Raw genomic sequence first — 26532 nt, 5'->3', positions numbered from 1 at the left:
CTGCCTAAAGACTGACCATGTCTTCTAAGATATCACATAACCTCGCCAGGGAAGCATGGCTTTTTTGTTCAGGTTGTCTGGATTGGAGCATGTATTCATCTTCACATGACTGTTGAGATTGTGATGTCTTGAGGTAAAATCAAATTTACAAAATAAACCCAACTTAAAAATAAAAACAAGTTTTAGAGATATCCCCTTAGAATAAAGTATTAAAAAGCCACTTAACAAAAGAGTCTTCATTCACAGAAGTGCCAATGTCCTCAGCTCTCTGGGAACAGGGTGCTGTGAAGTCCGCTGTAAATCGTACCACCATGGTCCATTTTGGGCTTATTTCTGTGAATGACTGAAAATGCTCCAAGTGGTCTGTGGTCCTTTCCTCTGTAAATTAGTGGGCATAGATAAAGAAAAAGTAGTTTGTACAGGATAAGTAATCAGTTGGGTCACTCAGTTCTGCATGACTAGTTCTTCTCCAATTACAGAGAGAATATAATCTGTATATGAATAAAGTTGACATTTAGAACTAAGAAAGGGTTGCCTTTTTCTCTGAAGAAGCTTTGTGTATCCTTTTCATAGGTTTCTATTAAATCTTTCCTAGATGCATTTTTGAAATTTAGAATCAGAACTTTAAAATTAAAATTCGAGCATTTTGTAACAATTAATTGCTTTAATTAGTACCATTTTGATAATCTACTTATGTAAATATCTTAATGTTGATAATCTAAATTAGGGAATGTAATAATCATTGATTTAAGTAAGTAATTGCCATAAGCAAAATAAAAATGAGGAGAAGTGCTAAAATCCTTATGCTTTTCATTGCATTAAAGCATTAAAAAGAGGAGGTGATGATCATAGCCCTTTACATTGAATAAGGAAAGTGGAAGAACACCAGTACACAAGGCTAAGATAGAGACCCAAACTGGCCAGACTTTAGGGACTGGATTGGGTTATTAGTGCTCAAGTAAATTAGTGTTTGTGCAAAAAGTGCCACTGGAATTAGGGAGCTTGTTTAATTTGTGTCAGAGTGGTGCAGAATAGAACATACACTGCACAATCTATAAATTATTTCCATTAGCAACTGATCACAGCAATAAGGGATTGGAAGCTTTGTCAACTGAAATAATTCCTTCAATGAATAGAAACATACGATTACAACAAAGACTTTATTTATTTTCATATGTTAAAGTTGGTCTATAATTTCATTTCACATTTTTTTTTCTTTTTTTTTGACAGAAGTTCCTAGTTTGCCTTAAAGGATTTTTTTTTTGTGGTCTTATCAGATAATCTGGTTATTACAAAAATTGAACACTCCATCAGAAAGATGGAGATTTTAGTTTTATCTTGTATAGGTAAATAGACTGCATTTAAAGAATGAGATTAAAATAGTTCATGTTATCTATGGACTCTATCCATTTTATATCATTTTAGTGAAGTGCCTCCCAGTGTACAAGCTGATAGCAAATTGAATCAAGAGGGTACTCTGAGAAGCATGAAACCTTTTCCTCTTTTTCATGGTGCACATTTGAGGTACAGGCTAATCAAGTGGCTCTGATTTTCTCAATAACAGAAGGCACTATCCATGTCCAAAGTTTACTAAGACAAAGAATAACAGAAAATAGTATTATGCTGTCCTTAACAAAACAAACAGGATAGCATGTTTCATAATAATGTGTTTTACAGCACAGACAAAATCAGGCAAAATCTGATAAGTAAGACTAGATGATTGTTCTAATAAGTGCATATAAGTTCTAATGAGTGCCTATACTGAATTTAGATTAAATGAAATTTAAAGCAACTCCACTGCTTTCTCCAGTGTAATGAAACCATTTCAGATGTCCCTCTAAATAAGGGCCAGACAGCTTCCCATGTGCATTCCTATAGTTCCTTAATTACAAGAAACTATCATATATAATCATCTCATAATGGGATCTTTTGGTAGAGAAATGGTACTACAGACATAGGTGTTGTGCTAATTGTAGTCACGTGCTAATTAATCACACTCAGTGTTTATTTAGATCAAATCTATTATACTCAGCCACTAGAAGTGATCTTTTGGAAATCAAGCTGCCAGGGAAGGAAAGTTTCCAGCTTCTGCTGGCACAATCCAGAAGTTTATTTTGAATGCTACAACTGATTACGACTCCTAAATACATGGTTGTCTCTTCTGTGCCCCTTGGTTCTGGAAAGGCTTACAGGCATAGGAGGATCAGAATCAACATTCAGTTTTGCATATCATTCATACCTTCAAAAAAAATTAGACCTCCAGTTTTTGCAAATAACCCTTCATTTGCCAATAGCTGTGAGAGACGCTGAGGACTTCCCATTTCTATTGATTTCAAGGGTTCACTGTCCTGCTGAATCCTTTATCAGTGGTGAGGCTTTCCTTAGGAATATCTTCAGTCTGTCACCTTCAAAATGAAGACAACAAAGATGATGAAAACAGAATCACTGGGGAATATGGTGTTCCTGTTCACTTTTTTCAGCTCTGTACAAAGCTACACCTATTAAGTAGATAAAACAAGTTTCCATTTTTATCCACCACTCTCTTAAATAGTGGAAGGTCCAAAAGGATGAAGTAATGACTTCACATTTTGCTAATTTGTAAAGTTATGTTTGCAGATTTCCTATCTAAATCTTTGAGGGGAAAAAATGGATGTAATTGATTCCTTTGAGTCTGAATGAATTCACCAAAACCCTAAATTAAAAAAGTTGATATGTAATGCTTACCAAAAGAATTAAAGTAAATAGGAGTAATCTAGTGTTAGTAAGCACAGCATCTGAGGAAAGTGATAATTATCAGTGGCAAAGCTACAGTTGGTCTTAATGGGAGCTGGCGCTACAAAAAGAAGCATTAATCTAAATAATGCTCTCTGTAAGCTAGTCATTGATCCTTATTGTAGACCAATAAGGAAATGAAATAAAACAATTCAGAACTGAGCATTCCCATCCATTCGAATAAACTTAAATGCTGAATATTAACATAATCCTGGTGATGGTTAGTAATTAAGGAAGAACCTTCTATCCATGCATTTAGCTATTACAATATGTAATTTTACCTTTGGAATGCAATGGCCATTCTTCATTGTGATTGTTTTGTTTATCACCAGAATGGTAAGGAATTCATGGTAGCAGCTGCATGAACTTCCATCCATCTGTCCGTTTTATTGTTCTCTCTACATTACCGATGTTTTAGAAGTGAACCTCTTCCCACGAAGGGTGCAGCAAACTGTGCAAAATAAAGGATTGAGTTTGCCACCTTGTCTTTTGTTTAAATTGCCATCTGGACTGGTGTCCTGAAGTCTTATGATGGTTTTGCAAATCAGGCCAACAAGCATTGGGTATATCAAGTCAGAAACAATCAATCAGGTTGATTTTGCATTCTTGACCCAAGTCTATTTTGTATCTTGAACTTTACAGGGGAAAAAACTTTAATTTATTGTAGGAAATCAACCTCCACTTGTTGGTCTTTAGTATGTTTCTGCAGTCCTCCATTCTGCCTGTGTTTTCACAACCTATTTATTCACGTGTAACTTCAAAGTGAATAGATAGTAAAGGGGAAACTATATGCCTGGGAGTGTTGGCGGCAAACTTGCAAAATGTTCAGTGCAAATTTTTCAAAAGCTCTGTTTTTTTCATTTTTTATTTTTTCCTCTTCACACTGCTATGTTCGTGTAGTGGTTAAAACAGATAGAGGGGACAGAAGCTGCACTGACACAGAAGATGTTAGATCTGGAGAATGAAAAGGTAAGGAACAATAACTAAAAATATAATTAATTTAGCTAAAACTCATCTCAAAGGAACGTGCATAACCTTCATCACAGGCTGATTATATGCTGCCTTTCTCTGCTTAACAGAGATTGCTTCATGGTAAAATAGCCAAGAGGTTTCTAGAACAATTTATTGCTTGTATTCTTTGGGGTGCAAGGGAACTGTCAAATCTATATAGAAGAAAAATAGCAAAATATATACAAATTAGGACACAAAGGCATAACTTGACAGAGCTTATTAACCGAACAGTGTGAAATTGTCTTTGTGCTTTCTCTGTGTATTAATTTGTCTGGCAACAGCATTGTCTTTTTAATCCTGGGGTCATGTTAGTAGAATTGTCAAAGATATTCCTTTGCTCTCTGGTATTCGGCTTCTGGACAAGTTGTAAAGACCTCTCACTCCAGATGACCTTTCTTGACCGAAGGTCTTCATGCTTAAAGACAGAATGTTTTCTCAAAAGCAGTTCTGCCTTGCATAACAGACTATTATAGCACTATGCAGTGCTATACTGACCTTATTTTTCCATATGTTGAACAAAGAGTTTTGGAATGAGTGGTTGGTTTTATTGATTTACCATGCATGCTGTGCTTCTCATCTTCAAATGCTTTACAAACGCTGATTAATCCTCGCCACACCTTTTACAGGTAGATAAGTAATCAGCATTACATTAATCTTAAAGAATGGGAAACTGAGACAGGGAGGTTAAGTGATTTGCCCAGGGCCACTGAAGAAGTGTGTATTTGGGCCACAATCAAAAAAAAGTGCTCAGACTGTGTTCTCTGTTGAGTGTAGCCTATCATACTGATTGTACTTGAACATAGGTATGATCCTTTCCACATTTAGCATTTCTTTATTTTTAACTCGTTATGGAAAAATGCAAAGGTTTTGGAGAGGGAACGTGCCCACAAATACTGGATTCTTTTATAAAAGGAATTGGAAAACAGTAGTTTCTAACTTGGTTTATTATCTTCCCACTTACTACCTGTGATGTTTTCAAGTCTTACTCTGCATAGAACTGTACCTATTTGTTTAGCATAGCAATCTGAGAGTCTGCATTGCCAATGATTGACTCAACTGTGAAATGAGTTTAGAAATAATATTCTAGCGTGACACTTTCAGAAGGGCTGAGCACTGGTTTAGTTGTCCTTGGAAACCATGTTAAGAGTTTGAGATCCTATTCGTGTTTCCTTCCCTCTTGCTTTTTGTGGCCAGCTTTTACAATAGCTTTTGGAGAAGCAACATGATGAAGGCAGCTGCATTGCTATTCTGGGGTCTGTTGGTAGCACTGACCCTCTCTATAGTCTTGGGCAAGTCAGTCTACTTCTCTGGTGTCAGACACTTGTAAGCACGTTAGGACCAGGCCTGTCCTTTACTATGTGTTACCCAGTGCGTGGGGGTATTACATCTTGTACAACAGCCATGTAGCTGTTGCTGTAATCCACATAAGAATATAATGCCACCTGGGTAGTCAAGGTGGGATTCACTTGCATAAACATGGTGTCTACTGTCATATTACTCTCTTCAGAGTTATGGAGATGTCCAGAAGGAGCTGAGGAATATGACCCACAGGACTAACCAGACCAGCAACATTTGATTTTTTTATACTGTTAAGCTACAATTAATCATCTTAAGAACCCCATGTATTTAATTTGGCATTTATTCTATATGTTGAGGAAATGCAAGAATTTGTTAAATAGAAAAAAGAATGATGGAAAATACTAAATTCATTCAAAGGGCTTCTCTCCTTTCTGGTCTATTACTAATTTTTTTGAACATGAAAACCTGCCTTGAAAGAAAAGCTAATAAAATCAAGTAACTGTTTTACATTCTACTTACTATCATCCAAAACACTCTAAAGGCATGTTTTGCAAGAGCACTGTCACCAGCCAATTCCCTTCTTGCTTGACTATTCAGACAACCATTCAAATGTCCACAACTTTCTTGCAACATCATGCTTTTGGATACTGAGTTCCACTGAAATCCCAGCCTGTGTTTTTTATATATTTATATATATACACACATATATAAGTGTGTGTGTGTGTGTGTGTGTGTATATAACTGTGAAAGTTGGTGAGTTTGATTTTTAAAAACAAAAGCAAAAAATCCCTGTAAATCCTAGGTATCTTGAAAACTTCTTCAGCTCTTCAGCTAGTCACTTAACCTCTCTGGGCATCACTTTACCCATTTCAAATTGCCTTCCTGCCTTTACAAGTTGAGAACTGAGTTTTTACTTCTGCTTCAGTAATGCATCAGGGAATGCTGCTGCAGAATGCAGCTGCAGCCCTGCATGTTCTGGTTTCCTCCCTAGAAGAACAGGCTAGACAACACAGATCAGGGTTTGCCCCATGATTTCCTTAAGGGTACACATTGGGTATTTTTAGAAAAGCTGTAAAGTGTCCTCACTTGTCCTTTCTTCCCTTCCTTGGCCTGCCCTGTGCAAGTTATGGCTATTGGACCACATGCATGCACATTCCCATTCACCTTTCAGCTGTTGTGTGCACTTCTGTCAGGTCAAGGCAGGTTTGTACACTGGCGTAGAGGTCTATGCTTTCTAGGTACAACTCGTTAATATAATACACATACTTTAAGTGCTAATATTGTGAATTTGATATTCCAAATATCCTTAGGATGAATGTGCTCGTTGGCTATAGATTTTCTTTTGCTTTCAAGTAGAAAGCTCACATAAAAATGATGGCATTTATGATTATTCACAAATTAGGATAAAGAACAAACACTCCCTTGTTTTTATTATTGCTCAGGACCTGTTCAGTAAACAGAAGGGTTATTTAGAGGAAGAACTCGACTACAGGAAACAAGCTCTGGACCAGGCATACATGGTAGGAAAAGAACAGTCATTAAATTTTCATGTTTGAACAGATTTGATAAAATACAGGGGTTTTTTTCCTTTTAATTTTAAATAGGGTTATTTTTTAATTGATTTATTTTTCTGCCAGACTAGGAAATCAAATATTACTTAAATGGAGACTTAGGAAATGGATTATAGCATTTAGAAGTGTAATATTTTTGCATTGCATTCTTTATTCTAAAATATGTGAACATCTTGTTAGTACATCTGGAATGGGAAGAGCTGGTTTATGTGTGCACAAAACCATGACTGATAAAATACACCAGAAATTACTTTAGAACTTTTCCAATATTGCTTTTCCCTAAGCATGTGTAAATATTACTGCTGCTAATCTATCTTAAGTTGGGTATGCCTGTTCTTCCTATGTGATTCCTTCCTGTGCGGTCCTATCCAACCTTACCCTTCCTAGTTTTCAAAAGAGAAGCTGCAACCTTGCCCCCTCTCAGGCTAAGCAACAAGCAGGAATTATCTAGGAATTGGTAAAAGTGTACACCCAACTTTGTTAATAGTGAGACTTCAAGAAATCAAAATACAATGGCCTGAAGAATTATTTATGGGGAAATATGTTTCAAAAAAGAAGCAAGGTCTAGTGCTCAGAGCAGATAACAGAGATAAAAGCAAGAAGGCTCTATTTCTAGCACTGTGACCTTGGGCAAGCCATTTAACCTCTCTGTGCAGCTGTTTATGCATCGCTAATATGGATAGAATTACCTACCTCACAAAGGTGTTATGAGGGCTAAAGGGACGTTGTCATATGCTCTTGATCCAAATATTGTCAGTCTGGATGCTGGTTTTTAATAGGATCATACTAACCCCAGTAATCAGGGAAACACTGCCGTGATTCCTTTCTTTCTTTACTCTTGGGAATACAGTTCTCCATGTGAACGTGAAGTTCCTCTGTGCTCTCTGCTTTCCAAAGTACTGCAGTTTTGGTCAGCGCATGAGAATCTGGTTAGGAATCTGACAAAAGGCAAGAGACTGATGAGGGATACAAGTGTACAAGTGTTCCTCTCCTCATTGCTGATGGCAACTTGGAACTAAGCCAGTGACATAGACTTTGAGAAATTGATGGCAGGACAGTAGGACCAGAGACAGGGAGACAGTAAGATTTCTGTTCACAGTTCTCCCTGTGGGCTTTTTACTTTATAGGATGGCTTAACAATTCCATTGCGGTTGAAGGGAATCTGTTAGGTTGCATTAATTTTGTAACGGTCAGCATCAGGAGGTGGGGTTTTATCATGTATTGAATGCAGACCTATCATCTGAATCTTTCTTAAATAGAAGAAATCAATCTCTTACTAGAATGGGAAGCATCTCCTGGGTGTAAATCAGTGCCGGGAGGCTACGTGCACTCTGTGTGGAATGCTCCTCACTGCTCACGACTGCTGCTTTCTGTCTACCTGTCTGTGTCCGTCCTTCCCTCCTGCCTAAGGTTTCGCTTGCTAGCCTTCTCCTGTAGCCGTTGGTGGGTTGTTTGCTTGCTGGATTCAAATGGCAGCCTGTCTGTGTGTGATTTGGGTTGCATTAGAAAATCCAGGAGCTGGAAGCCACGCTGTATAATGCCCTGCAGCAGGATCCGGGAAGGCGGGCGAGCGAGTCGCTGACCGAAGCCCAGAGGGAGGATTTGCGAGCTGCAGTGGAGAAGGTGCGGCGGCAGATCCTGAGGCAGAGCCGTGAGTTTGACAGCCAGATCTTGCACGAGCGAATGGAGCTGCTGCAGCAGGCACAGCAGGTAATCCCGGTTCTCTCTCCTCACCCTTGTTGGTGTTACCTCTGTGGTTGCCACCACTGCCCATACAACAGCATCGCTTCACCCTCACCTCGTGGAGTTACGCTTAGTCTATTCTTTGTATTGCTCCCGTGTCAAGGAGACGTGCAGTGTTAGGACCCCGTTGCGCTGGGCATGGTACGCACACAAAACAAGTCACTGTCTCACTACTGGGTCCTGTCGCACAATCTGTTTCATGTGTGTACAACCCCACAGTCTTCCACAGGACTCCAAGGGGAGCTTGTTGCAAGTTTAAGGCCTAAATTAGAAAAAGCCGGAATGGAAGGTTGTAAGAGTGTTAACACTATGAAAAAAGGAAAGGCAGAAGCAGTAGCTACAGGAATCCCCATTTTTTTATCCTCCCCTCCCCTTTTATTTCTTTTAGCTATTTGTGAAGCCTTTTAAATAAAATAAAAAAAGGGGGGAAGTCAAGAAATCTTTTAAAAGGCCATTTACAAGCCTTCATGCCTTTAAATTAGTTCAGAAAAGCTTTGTCTGTCTAAACCACTTCCTTAAGGACAAATACTGACAACTTGAATTCAGGCAAGGTCCTGGCCTATGGAAGCGTGGTGTTATTTACTCTAGGTAGGATTGCTAGTTTTTCTGTGCGAATATTCAGGGAAAGAAGAGAGCTGCATGTCTCAGGGTGTTAATTATTCCAGCAGGAATAATTGTGCCTAAGGAATTTGGTTCCTCTTTATAGTAACCTCTGGAAGTTGCAGCCAGATGTCTTAGATCTTGAGGACTGCTCTCCAGTTGTTCTGGCTACTTTCTGTGCAAATTTGGAATCACATATTGTAAATGCCAAACTGTGCTACACAGATGTGTTCAGGATGTTGTTGCTATTTCAAATGCTTGTTCTGGGGCAAGAACTGCATTTAGTTTAGTTCAATCCTCTCTCTATTCAGGTTGGCTTTGCAGACAAATATAGAACACAACTGATGTAATGCACTGACCTAGCACTGTTGTGATCATCTCCTGTCATCCTGCAACGATGAGAAGTGCTTATGGTGCCAGTGTTAGAGCTGAGCTCTGACTCCCTAGAAGTCTCCTTTCTCTTACTCCTTCACTGTGTTCCCTTGGTTTGGAACATGTGACACTGAGATCAGGAGATGAATTTTTTTTAATGGGTGTCAGATCAGCAAAGGTGTACAGGAAGCTGGAGAAGGTAGGCACCAGCTGGCACTAAAAGTATCAGAAAGAGAGAATGGAGTAAATGTATGAAATTTGGTAAATAAGGGTGAAGCCAGAAGTTATTAGCTTAATGTTATTAGTGTAGCTGAAAATTAGTGAGAATGGGGGGTTTTTGCCAGTCTCTTAGGCAGTCCAATTTCCTAGCCAGACTGTTGGTGTTTTGTCCAGAACACTAATGCAGTGCTTTTCAGCTGGGTAAATATTATTTATCAATGGCATTTAACAGGTGTGAATGACTGTGTGCGTTGACTGATGCCTCTCTACCTAAATCATATACAATTTTGGGTTTTTACATCAGCCTAGATATAGTTTGGTCCTGCGCTTCCACCAGCCATGTAGTTTGATGCTATTTGAAGGACCACTAATGGCTAGGACCTTTTTGTGACCCTTGTTGGAGTGTATTTTGGGGGGGACACCTGGGCAGAGCTTCCAAGTTAGGCTCGTATAATATTGGCAAGTAGGAAGGAAAAATAGGAGTAGATTTGTAGAGTGAAACAGTTGCTCCTGAGGACTCAAAATCCATACTATGGGCATATCAGGGGTTTAATTTGGACTATGTTCTGTTTGGTCCCATGGACTGCTCACTATCAGTCAGAGTACTTTAGGTGCACATCTTCAGTTCATGTATTCACAGATTGCTCCACAACATGAAGTTAAATATGATGAGTGCAGAAGAAAACTTCGCTCCTGCTCTGAACAAAAATGCTAGCATAAACATAGCCTCATTAGCCATGGATGTTTATGTACCTGTCTCCAGATCCATTTTATAGTGTGTCATTAGAGTTTCATGTTGTGCCCATCTCATTAGACATGCTAATGTTACAGCCCTGCAGGACATGTTAAACTGAATTGTACTGCTTAATAAGGAGCTAAGTATTTTAGTCATCTATTTTTAACCCCCTATAGTAGACAAAAAGGAAAAACAAAGGCAAAGATGGTAGTTAATTTGCCTGGAGTATGGGAGATTAACAGATTGCATTTGAAATCCTTTGTGCAGTTTCTTCTCAGTTGTTAATTCCTGAAGGTGGTATTTGTGGGTCCTTATGGGACCAGTGGTCAACACCTACAACCTAGTAGTTGTATGCAAATATCCACAGCTTAAAAACTAGCAAGCAAAAAACCCCCTAGCATGGATCAGTAGTGTCACAGGGCTAATTCTCATAGGATTACATTCTTCTATGCTAGCAGATGACAGAAGCTGAATGCTACACAAATGAAGCCATACTTGTGTTGGCAGAATCCTATGTATGGATGAAGTTGCTCTAAGTCTGTTGCATCCCTAGATGCTATATTAAATGAATCCCCTCTTTTCCTGATATATTTATGGCCACTAGAGGTTTTGCTGACATTGTGACATTAGCAAACACCCTAGCAAACATTCTGGCAAAACCGTAGTCTAGACCTGGTCATATTTGTACAGTCTGCAGTGCCTTTACAGTATGCGCCACCCATCTTTCTTACTCTGCTGAAGTGGAGGTTACGGAGAATGATGCAACAGCATGATGGACCTGCAAGACTTAATACAGAATGTCCTTGTTGCAAACACTCTCAAACTTTCTCTGAAACAGAAACCATGTACTAAAGACTCCAAATTCGCTGAAACTCTGGAAGTTTGGTCACTTCCAGAAGGCCTGTTTCTTTGCTTCCATTACCTTCTGGTCTGCCGGATACAAGAGCTTCAAAAGAACAACTCTGCTTATCCTGGCAGGCTGGCTAGAACCTTCTCTGAGCCAGAGTTTCTGTCAGACGTAGAGAGTGGGGGGTTCCAGAAGATCTGATGATGGAGAAGGAGGAGTTCTCTCCTTCTGCATGTAAATGATCCTTGACCATACTGCAGGATGTAGAAGTGGCAAGCCATGTGATGAACACTGCAGGTAGGGCTGCAGGGCTTCATTATAGGTGAACTGCTTCATGCAGGGACTTTGAGGATTTAGCTTGTGAGAAACTGGTTTTACAGAGCTGGTAAATGTTTTTCCTGGGGAGTATACAGTCTGAAAGGGACAGGGATGTGCATAAGAAAGTGGGTAAACTGTTGTCCAGATGTGAGCCTGTGCTACTTTATGTGTGCTTCTTTGTCCAGGTATAAAGCCTTAGTTCTTAGCCACTGAGTATTGACTTTGTTCCAGTGAAATAAATATAGTTTAGGTTGTTAGGCCCTGTTTTACATTGGTAGGGCTGTTCATCTTGGGCATATATAGCCCCACATTATTACTGTTTATTAGTGTATAAATGGGACCATTCATGTATACCCATTGTGTATTAAGGAAATCAGGCCTCTGTGGAGCCAAATTAGACAGACTGTGTGATTAGATCTGCTTGCTAAGGCATACAGTGCTTTTATTAAACCCAAAGTGCAACATGCAGGTCTGGGGGACAGATCCTCAGCTGAAGCATTTTGACAGTACTCCCTTTAAATCAGAGAAGATGCTTTGATTTACACCATCCTCTCTATTTGGAGGAGGCAAAATATGTTAATTAAAAATCCATCATGAGCAGCTTGTGATATTTGCTTCTAGCCATAGGGTATATCCAGTTCAACTGCTGTTCCTGCATATATTGCCATTAAATGTCTCATTGTGCTACAATGTTATTACAAGCTTTTGTAAATCAGTGTCTGGTTTATTTTTAGCAGGACTTCATTTAAAAGTAACATTTGTGCTCTAGTCACTGCAGTGGCATGACTTTTGTGCATTTTGGAAAACATGAAGATCATTATTAGCAGATTCTGTTAAGAAGGGTAATTTTTTATATATATACAACATGCTGAGCCATTTCTAGAGAGAGAAAAATGTGTTGGTGTAGCTATAAAAACCACCTCTGAGAAAAAATATTTCAAACAGAGCAATACGATGTGTTTCTGAAGTAGTGATATCAACTTCTTAACTAAGCAAACTAAAAAAAAAAAAACCCCAAAACAAACACCACCAAAAAAATCCCAAACCAACCAACCAACACAAACATTCCATACAGCATTATGGTTAGATCACCTGAAAAATATATTGTGATTGTGTTATCTGCTGAGATTAAAAAATATTTAAAGGACAAATTATGCTTTATATAAATTAAATGGGATCTAAATTGAAATATATTCCTGTTGGTTTGACTATAGCTGCTTCTGGAGTAAGAAACTGTGGAAAGGCATCAGAACCAGGCTTTAAATTAGGATAGGTTAATTCAAATTGCACTGTTGGCAGTATTCAAACATGAAGAAAATTTATAATGGAAATAGATTTTATTCTGATTTCACTTTAAGTTGTTTTAAATACAAAGAGAAGCTAGAAAATCCTTGAAGGACAGCAGATTGACACACACTCACTTCCAAAAATGGTTGCTGCCAATCAGAAAGGGTATGAGAGACAGGTTTTATTAATGTAATCCAGTAATTTCCCAGAGCAGTCTTATCTTTGTATAAAATTGTAAGAAAAAAGAAATAGAAAAGATGTGTTACTTCATTGTGTCATCAAAAAGTGTGAAACTTTTTTTTTCTCTGAGTTGCATTGTAATACAGTATTAAGCTGGGGGTGTTTTATTCTAACTTGGGTTAGAATATTCTTGGGTGGAGCTCAGTTTTACCGAGTAAAAGAAACCATTGCTTCAGTTCTAGACCTGAGTATAATACATCTATGGAGTGCTGAAGGCATCCAAATTCCAACTCCAAATATTTGGAATATAGCTGTAAATATTTTAACTATGTTTTCTTTAAACTATAGCATTTACTCCTATGACCAGGTTGGATTATTCATCGGTAATAAAAGCAAAAATTACCACTTAATTTGCACATTTTACTAGAAGAAGGCATAGGACAATCCTTTAGGACAAAATGGGTATAACTCAAAACTAACCTCTGTATGTCACTGCCATAGAGAAGGATTCACTGCAAATGCGATGCCTCAGGCACTTTTTTTCATGGACGTCAAGGAAAAGTCAGAAGCAGTGATGTCTTTTTTCATCCTGAAATGTCAAAATATAAATAGAGCTTGAAATGGGGAAACATTTTCCTAATAATAAACTAATAAACTAATTTCCATCACTAAGTTTCTTCATTCCTTTTTTTTCCTGACCTGAAGAGCCAAGTTCTTACTGCTTAAAGGTCAAACAAAGCTATAGTGGATGCCATTCCTCCATGAGTTGTCCCTGCTCTCTCGTAGGTAGCACACCTTTTTCACACTGGGAGAGTAGTTTGTTTACAAATCCATAGGGTTAGATTTCACCATCTCTATAAGATCATATTGGCTCAGCCATTTGGAATACATATTTGGGGTTTTGTTGGGTTTTTTTTCTGAAAACCTTAATTTAAAAAAAAAAAAAATTGTTAAAACAGTAATTGCCAGTGTGAAGTAGGAACCTGAGATTTGCCACTTGATATACAATGGATGTTCAGATAAAGGTTGGATAAATCCAGCAGTTGTTCTGCTCCCCTTTGCTGTGTAATCTGTTACGGGTGATAGACTATCTATTTTTCACCCAAGGAGAATTATTAAGGTTTAATGTTTGACTGGGAAGGCTCCTGGGGGAGGGAGAGAGGGGGAGGGAGGATGCTTTGCTCAGTGTACTTCATTGATAGGCATGAGGAGGCGTTGTCTTAAATTCGTCCTCTTCGGCACATTGCCTTGTGTCAGAGAGGACACATTAAAGACAACACCTGCTCTGGCACGTTGCCTTCTGACAGAGACTGGCTTGGTCAAAAACTCACAGCTTTGTCACACAATTTTGAAAGTAGGTAGAAGTATTACTACTAAGGTTACTTAATAATAATTGGGGAAAATTTCAGATCATTTTACATCCAAATCTACACAGATATGACCTGTTTTAATGTTTTCATTTTAAATCTGAAGTATTAAGGTGCTAGCAAAGTTCATTCCCAGCTATTTGCGTACAACTATACATGAAGAGGAATACATAGGGCAACCAGTGATTTTATTTTTTTTTGCAATCACTAATGCTTGCCATTGAGAAATGTTCTGTGCTTTGCTGTTCAACATATAATACATTACTGTTGATAATGCATTTTTTATATTCATGAATTGCTCTTAAAGGCATCTGATATCATAGCCGTCTAACTGTCATCTGTATTCATCAAGCACATCATGACTAGGTTAATCATAGTTGACCTGTGGTATTGATTTGTCATGCAGGAGTGAATGTTGAGTCTTTCAAGGCATCGTTGCTGCTATAATGACAAAATCGCAATAAACTTCTGTAATTTCCCACAGATGACATGCATGGCAGATGAGAGTTCATTTTAGTCACTTCTATATGTTTATCTTACAGCATTTCCTTATGTATGTTTTCTGCATATTTAGGCTTCAGATCAAACCATGCCTGCTTTGCTAACTGCCTTAGTGATGCTACTGGTCTGAATACGTGTTGATAGCAGGACTGGTGTAATACCTACAAAATATATCTGAAAGGTCTGCTCCCTTTGTCCTAAACAAGGTGTGATTGAGGTTGTACTCAGGTTAAGAGCAACTGTATGCCTTAAGGTGATAGAATCACGAAGTTTGAATGCTGAAATCCTCTCATCTGAAATCCCGAATACCCTGTGTTTCTTAGGAAAGGCCAGTGGGAGCTGAGCAAAGGCAAGTCTAAAAAAGAAACTGTTGTGAAGTTTGTTATAGAAGTGAAGATTAAATGTGTATTTATATGCACAATTCATACATATATCATGATAATTACTTTCAGGGAAATTTGCTATTTAAATATCAGAATGTAAAATAATCTAAATTTAATGCTAAATAAATATTTCATGATGCTTTTTTTTTTTTCTTTTTGTTTGCCTGATAATGAATCTAGGCTTTCAAGGAATCAGTTTTAAGATGATGAATGTGTTTTGTCTTCTGACCTCACATAGACTTAGAATAGCCATTCTGTGCAGATATGTCTAATGTGGCTTTAACTATTGCCTTTCCGTAATGAAAAGCAATAGGACTGTTGATATTCTTCTGTTAAATATCAATGTACGACATAGTTTTACTATAGCATAAATTAAAAACCTCTCAGTGTTAAAAAAAAAAAAATCAAATTTACTAGGAAATATTAAACCATATTTTCACGTACATAGAGTCATTCAGTGTCAGCTTATAACAAATAGTTATTTTAAGCTAAATGCATTTATAAAATTCACTGATTTACTACTAAGACCAATGTGATTGAATACTTATGCTGAGAAATGCATCAGTGCAGCTGCTAAAAGGTTCATTCTCCTCAGGAAGGCAAATAAAGAAACTACAGATGCATAATAAAGATTAACAAGAACAATTCTCCTACTTCAGTAACTATTAATTGGATTATCATGGTTGAGACTGCAGAGCACAGAAAGGAATGAATTTTTTACCTGCTATGTAAAGAAAGACCTTGGTGAGAATCAGAGAGGTACAGTATATCCAAAATGATCTATTATTATCACATTCAACTGGCTGAAATTTATATTAAGTTCTCATTCATAAAGTAAAACAAAATGGCAACAAAAATAGCTTAAGCTAATGCTGTTACAGTGTGCTCACTTGTTTCCCTATGACCATTATGCAAAATCACATTCTAGGAATATGGGACTAAAGGGAACATCTGGGTTCCTGAATCCACCCCCCTTACAGTAGCAGATCCAACAGCTTGAGTAAATGCATGTGGCAATTACCTGTGTAAATTGTATTGAAACAGAGTAGAGGCTTTTAAACATCTGTTAAAATGCATTAGATTTTCTAAAAAATCAAGAAAATAATATATTTATTTTCATTAAGGAATTTTATCCATCAGCTTAGTGATTTGAATAATAGCTAAAGGCAAGTCAGTTTATATTCATCTTTGTTTAAATTTATACATGTAACATAGTCATGCTGTTGACAATATTAAAGATCTTACATACCTGCATCTTAATAGTGTTGAGAAGCTGCTTAAAATAATGATATAATGAAACAATATTGATGCTTCCCTTTGTCAGATTGATAAAATATTTCCCTTGCTAAATTTTGCTGCAGAATGAGATACATTCTTGATCATAAGCTGGCTTCAAAGATTCAAAACACTATTCATGTCTGATATAGTCCATCCATGGTGCCTATCCTGTGAATGTACATCAACCTGAACCTTTCCAACGTTTCAGAGCCAGGGCTCTAAGCAGCTTAGCAAATCCTTCTTTGTCTGCTTTGTGCTAAAATTATCAAATTGTTTTCTTGGATTTGCTGATGAATGTAAATCCAATAAGAGTGTGTCACAGGAACTATTAAGGTGATTTCTAAACCCCCTGATTAGTACATTCTTGTGTTTTCACAACTACAGTAGCATGGCAAGGAGCATATTTTGCAGCCAGATAAATTGATCTTCTCAGTGTTGCTGTCAGTAAACCAGTATGTTTGTTCAGGTGGGGTCTTTACTTACACATTTATCTAGGAAACAAGAACATCAGTTCTGCATCTTGACACCTATGTGAAGGATGATGTGGTCATAGTTGTCTGGAAGATGAAGTTTGTCACAGAAGTTCCTTTCCTGGTAGCATTTTCCCCATTTGGCAAAGCTCCTTGAGGGTCTGAAGCCATCCAAGATGTTGGTTCAGGACTGTGAATGACTGGCTAATGCTATGAGTGAATTGGAGAGGACAAAAGGCTTGCATGAAGAAGTCCGCTTCATCTAGCCTGCATCACTATCCAATAAACAGAAAACACCAAAATTGTCAGAATCTGTGTTTGCTACTAAAAAGGTAGTTGGGAGATCAGGTCAAAAAACCAGCATGTGTGTAAGTGACCATGTAATTGTAGAGAGAGACAGTCCATTTCTCATCAGAATTTGAGGTATCGTGAAAGAAAAACTAAAACAAATGAGGAAATACACACATTTTGGTTACTTGGTGGAGGAAATTTGGACCTAGCATCTTAGAGTAGTACGGCACTTCATTACATTTCAGATTAATTTTCTTTCTTTGTAATGCTGAAGTTTCTCCCATGACAAACTCTCAAAATGATGACAAATCATTATTGGGCTGATTTATTGCCTCCAGCAGAAAAATGATAGCTCTGAGACTGCAATCCAGGGCTCACTGAGCTCAGCAGAAGGATTTCCATTTATTTCAGCGCTCCTTTACACTGGGCGCTATATTAATGGAAACAGTACTTAATGTAGATGGATTGCTATTATAACACAAGTTGGCATGCGTACTTCATGTATACTGTGTGGGAATGCAATTAACTTTTTTTTTTTTGAATGGAGCAATATTTTCGTTTTGGCTAAACCATTCAATGATGTTAAGTAATTGAAGTGCAATACTACTGTTTCCACTATCAGCTTCACTGTTTGTATTCCTTTGCTCCATAATGCAAGCTGAGTTTTCTAAGCCTGTGTTATTGGAATTTCTCTGTTAGTGAAAGTAGAGTAATATTTCCAGGCACACATCCAGCATCATGCTGCTTGCATTTCACCTAAACCTTGATTCCTCAGACATCCCAGAGATGTGGCTTGTGACCTTGAGGTTGCAGTATAGCCACAGGAGCCAGACCATGCTAAAAATTACAGAAGTTTCCCTTTTGAAATCAGCACCTAGCTGGTTCTTCACTGGCAATGCATTAATATCATTCCATTGGACCTGACCTCTGGTTTGAATGGTCTGCAAGGAACCCGTTGCCTTTAATTCAATTTTTAAAATGGTATTATCCCTTTTTTTGCACCTTTGTACAAGGGAGGCATGACAGTAATTAATTTGTATCTAGGGTTATCTAGCCTTTTGCTGAGTTTGGGTGTATTTTGAAAACAAAAATCTCTAGGGAAATTATCCAGCTGTCAGGAAAACTGAGCTGTAGGTGCAGAGACACCTGAATTGGTCCTGCATGGGCCAGCTCAGGCAGCATACTACCTATAAAGCAATCCTTCATGCAAATTTAGAGACTCTCCTTCTGGAGGAAGGTCAGAACTGCTGGGAGTAATAATGTGTAGTCCCATCTTGGTGTCTCAGCTCTCTGTTACTTCAGAAAGGAAGAGCTGATTGTCTTAATTTCCCTACCAGTATTAGAAGATACACAGTAAATGCACTTGCCATCCAAGTTTACCAAAGACAAGTAATTGCTTAAGTGAATAATTGCACTTGAAGAAGTGTATCCTGTTTCCCAGAAAGACAAATTTCCCATCATGAGGTGAAAGGAAATGAGGATTATGAGCATTTAGGAGGAATCTTCTGCACGTTAGGAATCTTCTGCTGAGAAAACTGTTTAATTTCCTGCTTTAGGGCAATTTGACAGCCCTTTGTGTTTGGGAGCTCTCCAAGCATTGGGTTGAAGAGGAGGGACAGTATATGATCACTGCAGTCAGTGAACATATAATTTATACAATTGGAAATGACTAATGGTAAACTTCCCTTTTACTCTGTTCAGTAAAGTAATGTCATATTTGGTGCCACATTAGGGGTGCTTTAGCAGACTTTCAGTCATATGCCTGTCTTCGCACTGTAGACTTCCAAGGGAAATGTATGCTTTAGCTGTCTGAACCTTCTGGATGTTCTCTCTCTCTTACCTAATTGTTAGCATTTTCAGGCTGTCCATCAGGGTTATAGCTGTGCCACCTACCTTTGTACGTATAATGTACATGTAACTACTATTAAGAAAAATTTGATAACGGAACTTAAAAGTCTGTTCAAATTGCAGGTAAGTAATAAGCAAGGCATATGTTGTCATCTTTAGCATCTTTGTTCTGTGGCCGTCTGGAAGTGCAAATGTGTTTCACAGCTGAGCCTCATTCCTGCCAGAGCTGGAGTCGGTGTTCGGGCCGTAGCCCGGCCGGCAGAGCCATCTGCTGTTCCCTCGGTACAGCAGTACGGCCCTTTCAGCCCCGGCTGCTTTCTGGCTGCTTGCAGGCACTTAGAAGTGGCAGCAAACTTCATTGCTAGGGAAAGGATGATTTCTCAAGGAGGTGCCAGCCCTACTGAAATGGGTGCTCGTCCAACCCTCTTTCCAAAAGTCAGGAGAGCTCTGTGCGGGTGAAGGTAGGGAGTATTCACAAATCTACCCATCCATCATCCAGAAGTTTTGTGAGGTTTTATTTGCTATTGTAATAAAATCAATGATAAATTAGTATTCCTTATTTTGGCAGGTTGGTTTTGAATGCGGGCGAGGTGGGCAGTGTTAAGAATCCATGTCCCTAACGTTTGCGCTCTTCTCTCTCGTGGTCGCCTTCTCATTGCACTATTTTTGCCTGACTGTAGCTCTTTCTTTGCCTGTAGTAATTCCTTTGTATGGCCCCATGGTTTGACAACACAGTATTATTCTCACGAATCCTGTCAGTCCCGAAAAGGTGCACTCATGTGACTGAGGGGCAGCTATTAACCGTAGGAACACAGGAATTGCTAGAACCCAGCAGAACACCACTCCACTCTGTCCCTAATCCTCGCTCGGGCTGTGACCACTGCAGGGAGTTTAAAGGCAACACAAACACTGCACTGGTTTTAGGTTGTCTATCCATATCTTCTATCCCTCCCTTTTTTAAAAAAAGAAAATAAACAAAACAGCCTGTGGCTTTCTTTTCAACCGAGACTTCTCAATGTTTTGAGGGCAAGATATAGTAGATTTTGTTGCTTCCTTGCGTAGTTTTTTGTGCAGTTGAAAATGCACTGGATTTACCCTGCAAGATTCCTGTGAGCCTTGTCAAGGATAGAGCCAAATGCATCCTCTATAGTACAACTGTTATAGCTATATATGACATAGTAGGAAAAGCTCGACTTACTGATCAATTTATGTCCTGAAGCATGAAAGCAGGTAGAATTTCTTGATAACAATAAAATAGTTCTGCGTGATTTGTTGTCACAGTTATGCTTTTGCAAACATAAACAAATCAGAATTCACTGAAAGCACCTAATCAAGTGTTGAAAATGTGAGAGTGAGTCCACAGCTTCTTGATTGCTAATTCTTGCAAATAAAAGGAACAGTAGATAAAGACGTAAGTGCTTATACTGAATCTCAAGAAGTCCTGCCTTTGGTCTTAAGTAGTATGTGTAATTTTTGTGTAATTTCCTTCTCAGTAGTTTAATATAACTTTTGACTGAGGAACATCTCTTGCTACTTCTAGAAGATACTTTTTTTTGTTAAAGCTAGGATTATTGCATGTAGCTTACATGTATTTTTTAAAGTCATATTTTGGAAATTGTTATCTTTGTGTGATCAAGATAATGCTGTAAACGCAGATAGGTACAATGGGGGAAAATAATTATTTTTATGTGTTAAATACTGTATGCAGATGTAAATCTGTTTTTTCCAGCCAATATATCGCATATACCTGTATATATTTTTAAGGCCGGCTCTGCAGTTAAATGGAAATAAATGAGTTAAATCCGTTTTTTCAGGATATATAAATAGCTGAGCTAGGCTGGTTATCTTCCAGTGCTGACCCTGTGCAATCAGAGGATATTAATGGGAATAGCTACGCCCACTTCATCTTCCTGGATAATCCTCCCTACAATACTCCAGGGGAAAGCAAGTAAACAACTAGAAGTAAACAACCCCAAGCTTTGATACCTGATAGAAAACTCCAGCCCACAGTTGTGTTTTAGAATAAATTCTGACCTGTCCAGGTTTGAACTCTTAATTCTGTAGTAAAGAAGTTGGTTACAAAATCTTACTCACTTGCAGCATAAGTCTTCTGCCATTGTGATTTCCACTCATATAAGGGGAATACTAGCTATTTAAACACTAGTCACCTGTCTTCAGCATATTATCCTTGGGTGGCAAGTCCGGAACAGGTCTACATATACATGTGTATACATGTAAATATCTCCCCTACTGATTATATCCACCCTGTATATATCTGCCTTACTGACATAAATCTAGTTCTTTTGAGGATTTTTTGTAGATTTCACTGCTAAGAAATTCAACCCTATGTGTATTCCCTTTCAATTGCTAGGTTGTCTTTGTATTTAAACTGATTTTTAGGAAAGTGTGTATTTCTTCACCTTAAAACTATTCTCTCTTTCGTCTCACAAAGTTTAACAGTTATGATGAGTTACGGGTGGGAATTGGAAAACAGAAGCCTCAGCCCTTTTTTTTTAGAGCTATTCTGAATAGCTGGAGAGAATAGCTGTAATCTTTTGAAAAGATTGCAAATTCATAAGGGAATAATAACATCTCAATTTTTACTTAATTAACAGAATTCCCAAATCTGAAAAATGCCATCTTATCCTAATTAACATGTTCTTTTATAAAAGAACGCCTGCTGTAAACCCTGAGGTGAGAAAGCCACCAGATGTTTGGGGGCTTTTTTATTTTCCTTTGTTTCTGGAGACAAGTTCTCAGCAGATATTGAAAAAAATATCTCACATGATAAATCTTGAAGGTGAAAATGGTATTTAAAAATATTGCTTTTCTCCACTTACCTCACCATGGTCAAATTTTATCACAGAGCATAGCAGGACCTCCAGAGAACTGAAGTCTGTCACTCAGATCTGGGATGTGGTTGTAAGTAGGAATCAGCAAAACTGAAATGAGTGGGAGAGAAACAGGAGTGTAACCTGATGGACCAGAGATCTCAGAGGTGATTACATCTGCCTGCTTCTCATCCCATGGCTTTTTACAGTGATTGTGATATTCCTGGTACATACAGTATATGAAGATGATAGCCTGACAGATAGATTTGCCTTGAGCAGGGTAGGTGAAGTATGAATCGATTCAAATGTAATAGAGGAAAGTGAAATTAATACAGCTGTGCTTGGGGCATTTGTTACTGTCAGCAAAGCTGCATGCACTTGTGTCACAGGAGGGTAATCTGGTTTGTGCTTTTATATTATCTGGGGAAATCTCTGAGCATTGCAGCATGATACAGTGGAGGTTTTGATTGACTTATTCTGCCTGTATAATATTCAAAACAGTCATTTAAGCAAAATCTTTTATTTTTAAACAGCAGCAACAATAACAAAGCTATTGCTTGTGACAAGTCTGCAATATTTGTGTGGAGAGTAGCGTGCCCTAGGCAAAGTGAACTGCAGGGTTGGATGTACCTCATCTTTGGGGTAGCTCCAGGTTAGATTTGCAATTTTCAAGCCAAACTCTGTGGTTCTCAAAACCAACATGGTCATTGGATCAGGTGCTGCCTTGCTGCAAATGTCCTGGGCTATCATGAGTGTGGAGCATTTCCCATTATCTGAGGTCTTTGAATTGAATGCAGGTAATCAACTATCAACATCAGCTGATCACACAGGTTTATAAGTAATGATTGGATGTTGTTCTGAAAGAGATACTCTTGTTCAAATCAATTTGGGAGTAATAAAATAATTTGGGAGTGGTGCAGCAGCTGCTATATTAATTTTGTTGGCCTATGCATAGAAATTAGAGTAGATGATAATTTCTCTTTTGAAGTTCAGGAACTGTTAATAACTTTAGCTCTTGTAGGCCAGGCAGAGGTCAGGTACTTAATCCAGAAAAAGCTGATAATATAAAGTTGCTCCTTGATTCCCCATGGCTGTTAGTAGGAGATTCCAGGTTTTTGCCTATAAAAAAATATTTATGAATCTACTTTATCTGTAACAAGTACAATATACTAGAAGTGTAATAAAATGCATCTTCTTAATGTAGAAGCCCAGAAAAATAAAAATAATAATAATTAAAACAAGGCATAACTTATAGAAAGGAAACAAGGGGACAGAAGTAAGATAAGGATATGTGGACCCAACAACAGTCGTATTTTTGGAACCTTTGTGGAACCGAACAAGGAAAATCCTTAAAAATACAGAGAGCTATGGTGAAGGAGACATTCCCTCTGACTGGTGGGAGGTGGCTGTGGTAATAGGATGGAGCTGAATCTCTGGATGGTGTCAAATCTCTGGATGGTGTCTTGGTGATGAACTGAAAAACTGTGTGCTCTGTTTTTCCAGTATAGTGTGACTATGCCAGAAGCATAGTTATGTTTTATAGGAAAGGAAAAGAGAGAGTTAAAATTAAATGTAATAGTATAGTCTGCTGACTGTCTAGGTAAGTAGAAAAACTTCTGCCAGTTGCAGATAAAGTAGTGTTGTACTTCTAAAAATTTTGGTGCTAATTGGAATTGCCTGTGTGTATATGTTAAAATTATGGTTAATGAGTGGTGATGAGTAGACTTCCTGGTAGTAAACATGATGTTCTGAATGTGCAGCTTGTTTAAAATGCCATGGTTTTATGGAAACATGGAGCAATCCTGCCATGGACATGCCTAATATAACTGTAAAGGAAGTGTTACATTAGTAATGGGCATTTGTTCTCTTAATTTTTAATCTATTTCTTATCTTTTTGATTCATATACTTTTCAAATTAGATATAATAATGTCTACTTTGCTTTTTCTGTTCCAGCGAATTCGAGAACTAGAAGATAAAATAGAACTTCAAAAGAGGCAACTCAAAGAAATTGAGGAAAAGGTAAATAAATGCCTGAACAATGCCAATGGATTTTTTTTCCATACTAATTTATTTTCCTCGGTTGCATTGATGTTAATAGTACTTAACCTAATATCACAAAATCTATTTTAAAATAAGGTAAAATTTGAGTTCAAGCTATTACTGCATGAAATGAAGCTCTGTCCCTAATTTGCTCAAAATTATTTGCTATCTGGGTTTTCTATCAAGTACAGAAAGGAATCAAGGGGTCTGGAAAGACACTAGACTAGAAGGGGGAGGATTTGCTGTGGTTCATATCAAGAAACAACATAAAGATTTGTCTCTGACAGAATTGGTTAGCTCAGCCCTGTTCTTCAGATAACATTGCTTTGCAAAACTTGCAAGTACTGAAAATTAAAACAAAGTTAATGAGGTGCGTGGGACAAACACTACAAACAAATATTTCTTGCTTTAAGATAGAAACAAGTTCCAAATTAATATCCTGGATCCAAAATTTCTCCTCTTTTGAGGAAGCTCTGATTGATGCTTAAGACAGCAAGTATATTTGCATCAGTGTGGTCCCAAACAAGAGATGGCACGAGGTTCCTGGACTGTGGGCTCAAGTGTTTCCCAGGTCTGTGGAGTTTAGGCTGTTCTGCAGGGCATGGGCTGACAATGGGGCTTTCTCTAAGCCCTAGCAAAGTGTTTTAGTTATGTTGCTTTTGCTAAACCAGTGCCTAGATCCCAAGATGAGTCACATCATCTCAGGTTTGTTTTCTCTGGTATATATGGGTACCTAATCCTACATAAACCTGCTGCTGGGCTGAATGGAGAAGTTAGTGGAGTTTTCAGTCATTGTTTTCTTCTTTTGGGATCAGAATGGGGTAAAAGAGCAAAAGGAAGGCTTTCGGAGGACCCTGAATGGGAGTTGGAAGAGGTCAGTGGTGTTTGCAGAACTGAGAGAGGCTTTGGGGAGCAGCTCGCTGGATGTGGGAAGGTTTCTTCCTCACCTCCTCACCATTCACTAATGTCACCGTCCCTTCATCTGCTCGCAGGATGCGGCAGTCCTCCCTGTGTCACCCGCTGGGGGTATTGCACTTCCAGCAGCTACTCCAATTCCTTCAGCAGCTTCCTTGGCCCCTTCTGCTCCCACAGTAGTTGTCTCCCCTCTGCAGTACCTTGTCCTGTACTTTTTGAACTGTGATATCCAGCTGGGTTTGTGGAAGAGCCAGGAGAAGAACTGTGACAAGTTTGGCTGTCTGCTGATTTGCTAATTGTCACTTTACGTCACCCCCACTGCCCCCTGGCTGGGGCTAGTCTGTCTGCATCCATCGGGAAGGCAGTGGTCCCCATTTCCACTAGCAGAGAAACATAGGCAGTATCCTCCCCTTAAAGGGCTCTTTGGCTGCCTTTGCCCTCTTCTGCCCCAGACCACTTCTATACCTGAAGCTGTTCCTGCCTAACAGCCAGTGATGTCTAAGATGCTACAGTTAACTCCTCAAAACAGAGAAAACTTGAGGGATACATGTCATGGTTTAACCCCAGCTGGCAATTAAGCACCACGCAGCCGCTTGCTCACTCCTCCCCTCCCCGTGGGATGGGGAGAAGAATTGGAAAAAAAAAGTAAAACTCATGGGTTGGGATAAGAACAGTTTAATAACTGAAATAAAATAATACAATAATAATAATTAATAATAATAGTAATGAAAAGGAAGGTAACAAAAAGAGAGAGAAATAAAACCCAAGAAAAACAAGTGATGCACAATGCAATTGCTCACCACTCGCTTAGCCAGTTCCCAAGCAGTGATCAGCCCCTCCCAGCCAACTCCGCCCAGTTTATATATTGACCTTGACGTCCTATGGTATGGAATATCCCTTTGGCTAGTTCGGGTCAGCTGTCCTGGCTATGTCCCCTCCCAACTTCTTGTGCACCTGCTTGCTTGCAGAGCATGGGAAGCTGAAAAAAATCTTTGACTTAAGATAAGCACTACTTAGCAACGACTAAAACATCAATGTGTTATCAACATTATTCTCATACTAAATCCAAAATACAGCACTGCACCACCTGCTAGGAAGAAAATTAACTCTGTCCCAGCCAAAACCAGGACAAAAGGTGGTACCTCTACATGTTGATTATTGCAAATATTAGTGTTTATCCACCTATTCTAAAACATCAAAATCTCTAGATGTTTCTATTGCCAAAATGTAAGCCTTTAATGCATTGCCATTACAGTTTACAGAGTAGGTATTGGATTAGACAGACTGCTAATTTTGAAAATGGAAGTTAGCATTATTTGTGCTAGTTCATCAGTTGAATGGGTGGGGAAAAGTATTGGAAAAGGAACAGCTTAATCACAAGCTTAGCAGAAAGCTGGTAATGAGTTAAAATGATTAATGTTCTCTTTGCCTTAATGTTACATTAGCAGGAGATCTCAAAAAAGCTTCATCATTTTCTATTAACAGCCTTCAACTCCTGGATGGGTGGAGGGCTTTCTTCTACCTGTATTACATTTGATTTTTTTCCTTGAGATTAAATCCCATTCTGAATTTGACTGCCGGAAGGAGGATTGTGTTGTCAGAGAATCAATGAATGATATACTTCTACTTCATTGTTCTTCTGAGGGTTTAAT

General features: G+C 38.4%; 1 protein-coding gene and 1 long non-coding RNA gene across 7 annotated transcripts in view; one reads left to right on the top strand and one right to left on the bottom strand.

Moving 5' to 3' along the window:
* The window catches only part of JAKMIP1 (janus kinase and microtubule interacting protein 1), a 253174-nt gene that overhangs the window by 137000 nt on the left and 89642 nt on the right, over positions 1-26532 (top strand). For 2 of the 4 annotated variants that reach the window (XM_052780516.1, XM_052780517.1), the window contains exons 18-21: positions 3673-3741; positions 6525-6602; positions 8160-8363; positions 23879-23944. In XM_052780516.1, coding sequence (XP_052636476.1) covers positions 3673-3741; positions 6525-6602; positions 8160-8363; positions 23879-23944 — 417 coding nt within the window. Of the gene's footprint in view, positions 1-3672; positions 3742-6524; positions 6603-8159; positions 8641-23878; positions 23945-26532 lie in introns of those variants that run through there. The other 2 variants (XM_052780515.1, XM_052780518.1) reach the window with 2 other exon arrangements.
* Positions 24-16829, bottom strand: LOC128138869 (uncharacterized). 3 transcript variants are annotated; one of them, XR_008234173.1, is made up of 4 exons: positions 16456-16829; positions 13436-13544; positions 3054-3223; positions 24-2405 (listed from the first exon to the last, which is right to left on the bottom strand). It is a non-coding gene; the product is annotated as an uncharacterized LOC128138869 (long non-coding RNA). The 3 variants fall into 3 exon arrangements; XR_008234172.1 differs by lacking the exons at positions 24-2405; positions 3054-3223 and adding exons at positions 8545-8658; positions 11246-11584 and having other exon boundaries at positions 16456-16671; XR_008234174.1 differs by lacking the exons at positions 13436-13544; positions 16456-16829 and adding an exon at positions 7347-8164 and having other exon boundaries at positions 1243-2405.

Source organism: Harpia harpyja, chromosome 2, assembly GCF_026419915.1.
Source record: "Harpia harpyja isolate bHarHar1 chromosome 2, bHarHar1 primary haplotype, whole genome shotgun sequence".
NCBI lineage: Eukaryota > Metazoa > Chordata > Aves > Accipitriformes > Accipitridae > Harpia > Harpia harpyja.
The sequence above is the reverse complement of the archived record's forward strand: the minus strand, read 5'-3'. Positions and strand labels throughout refer to the sequence as shown.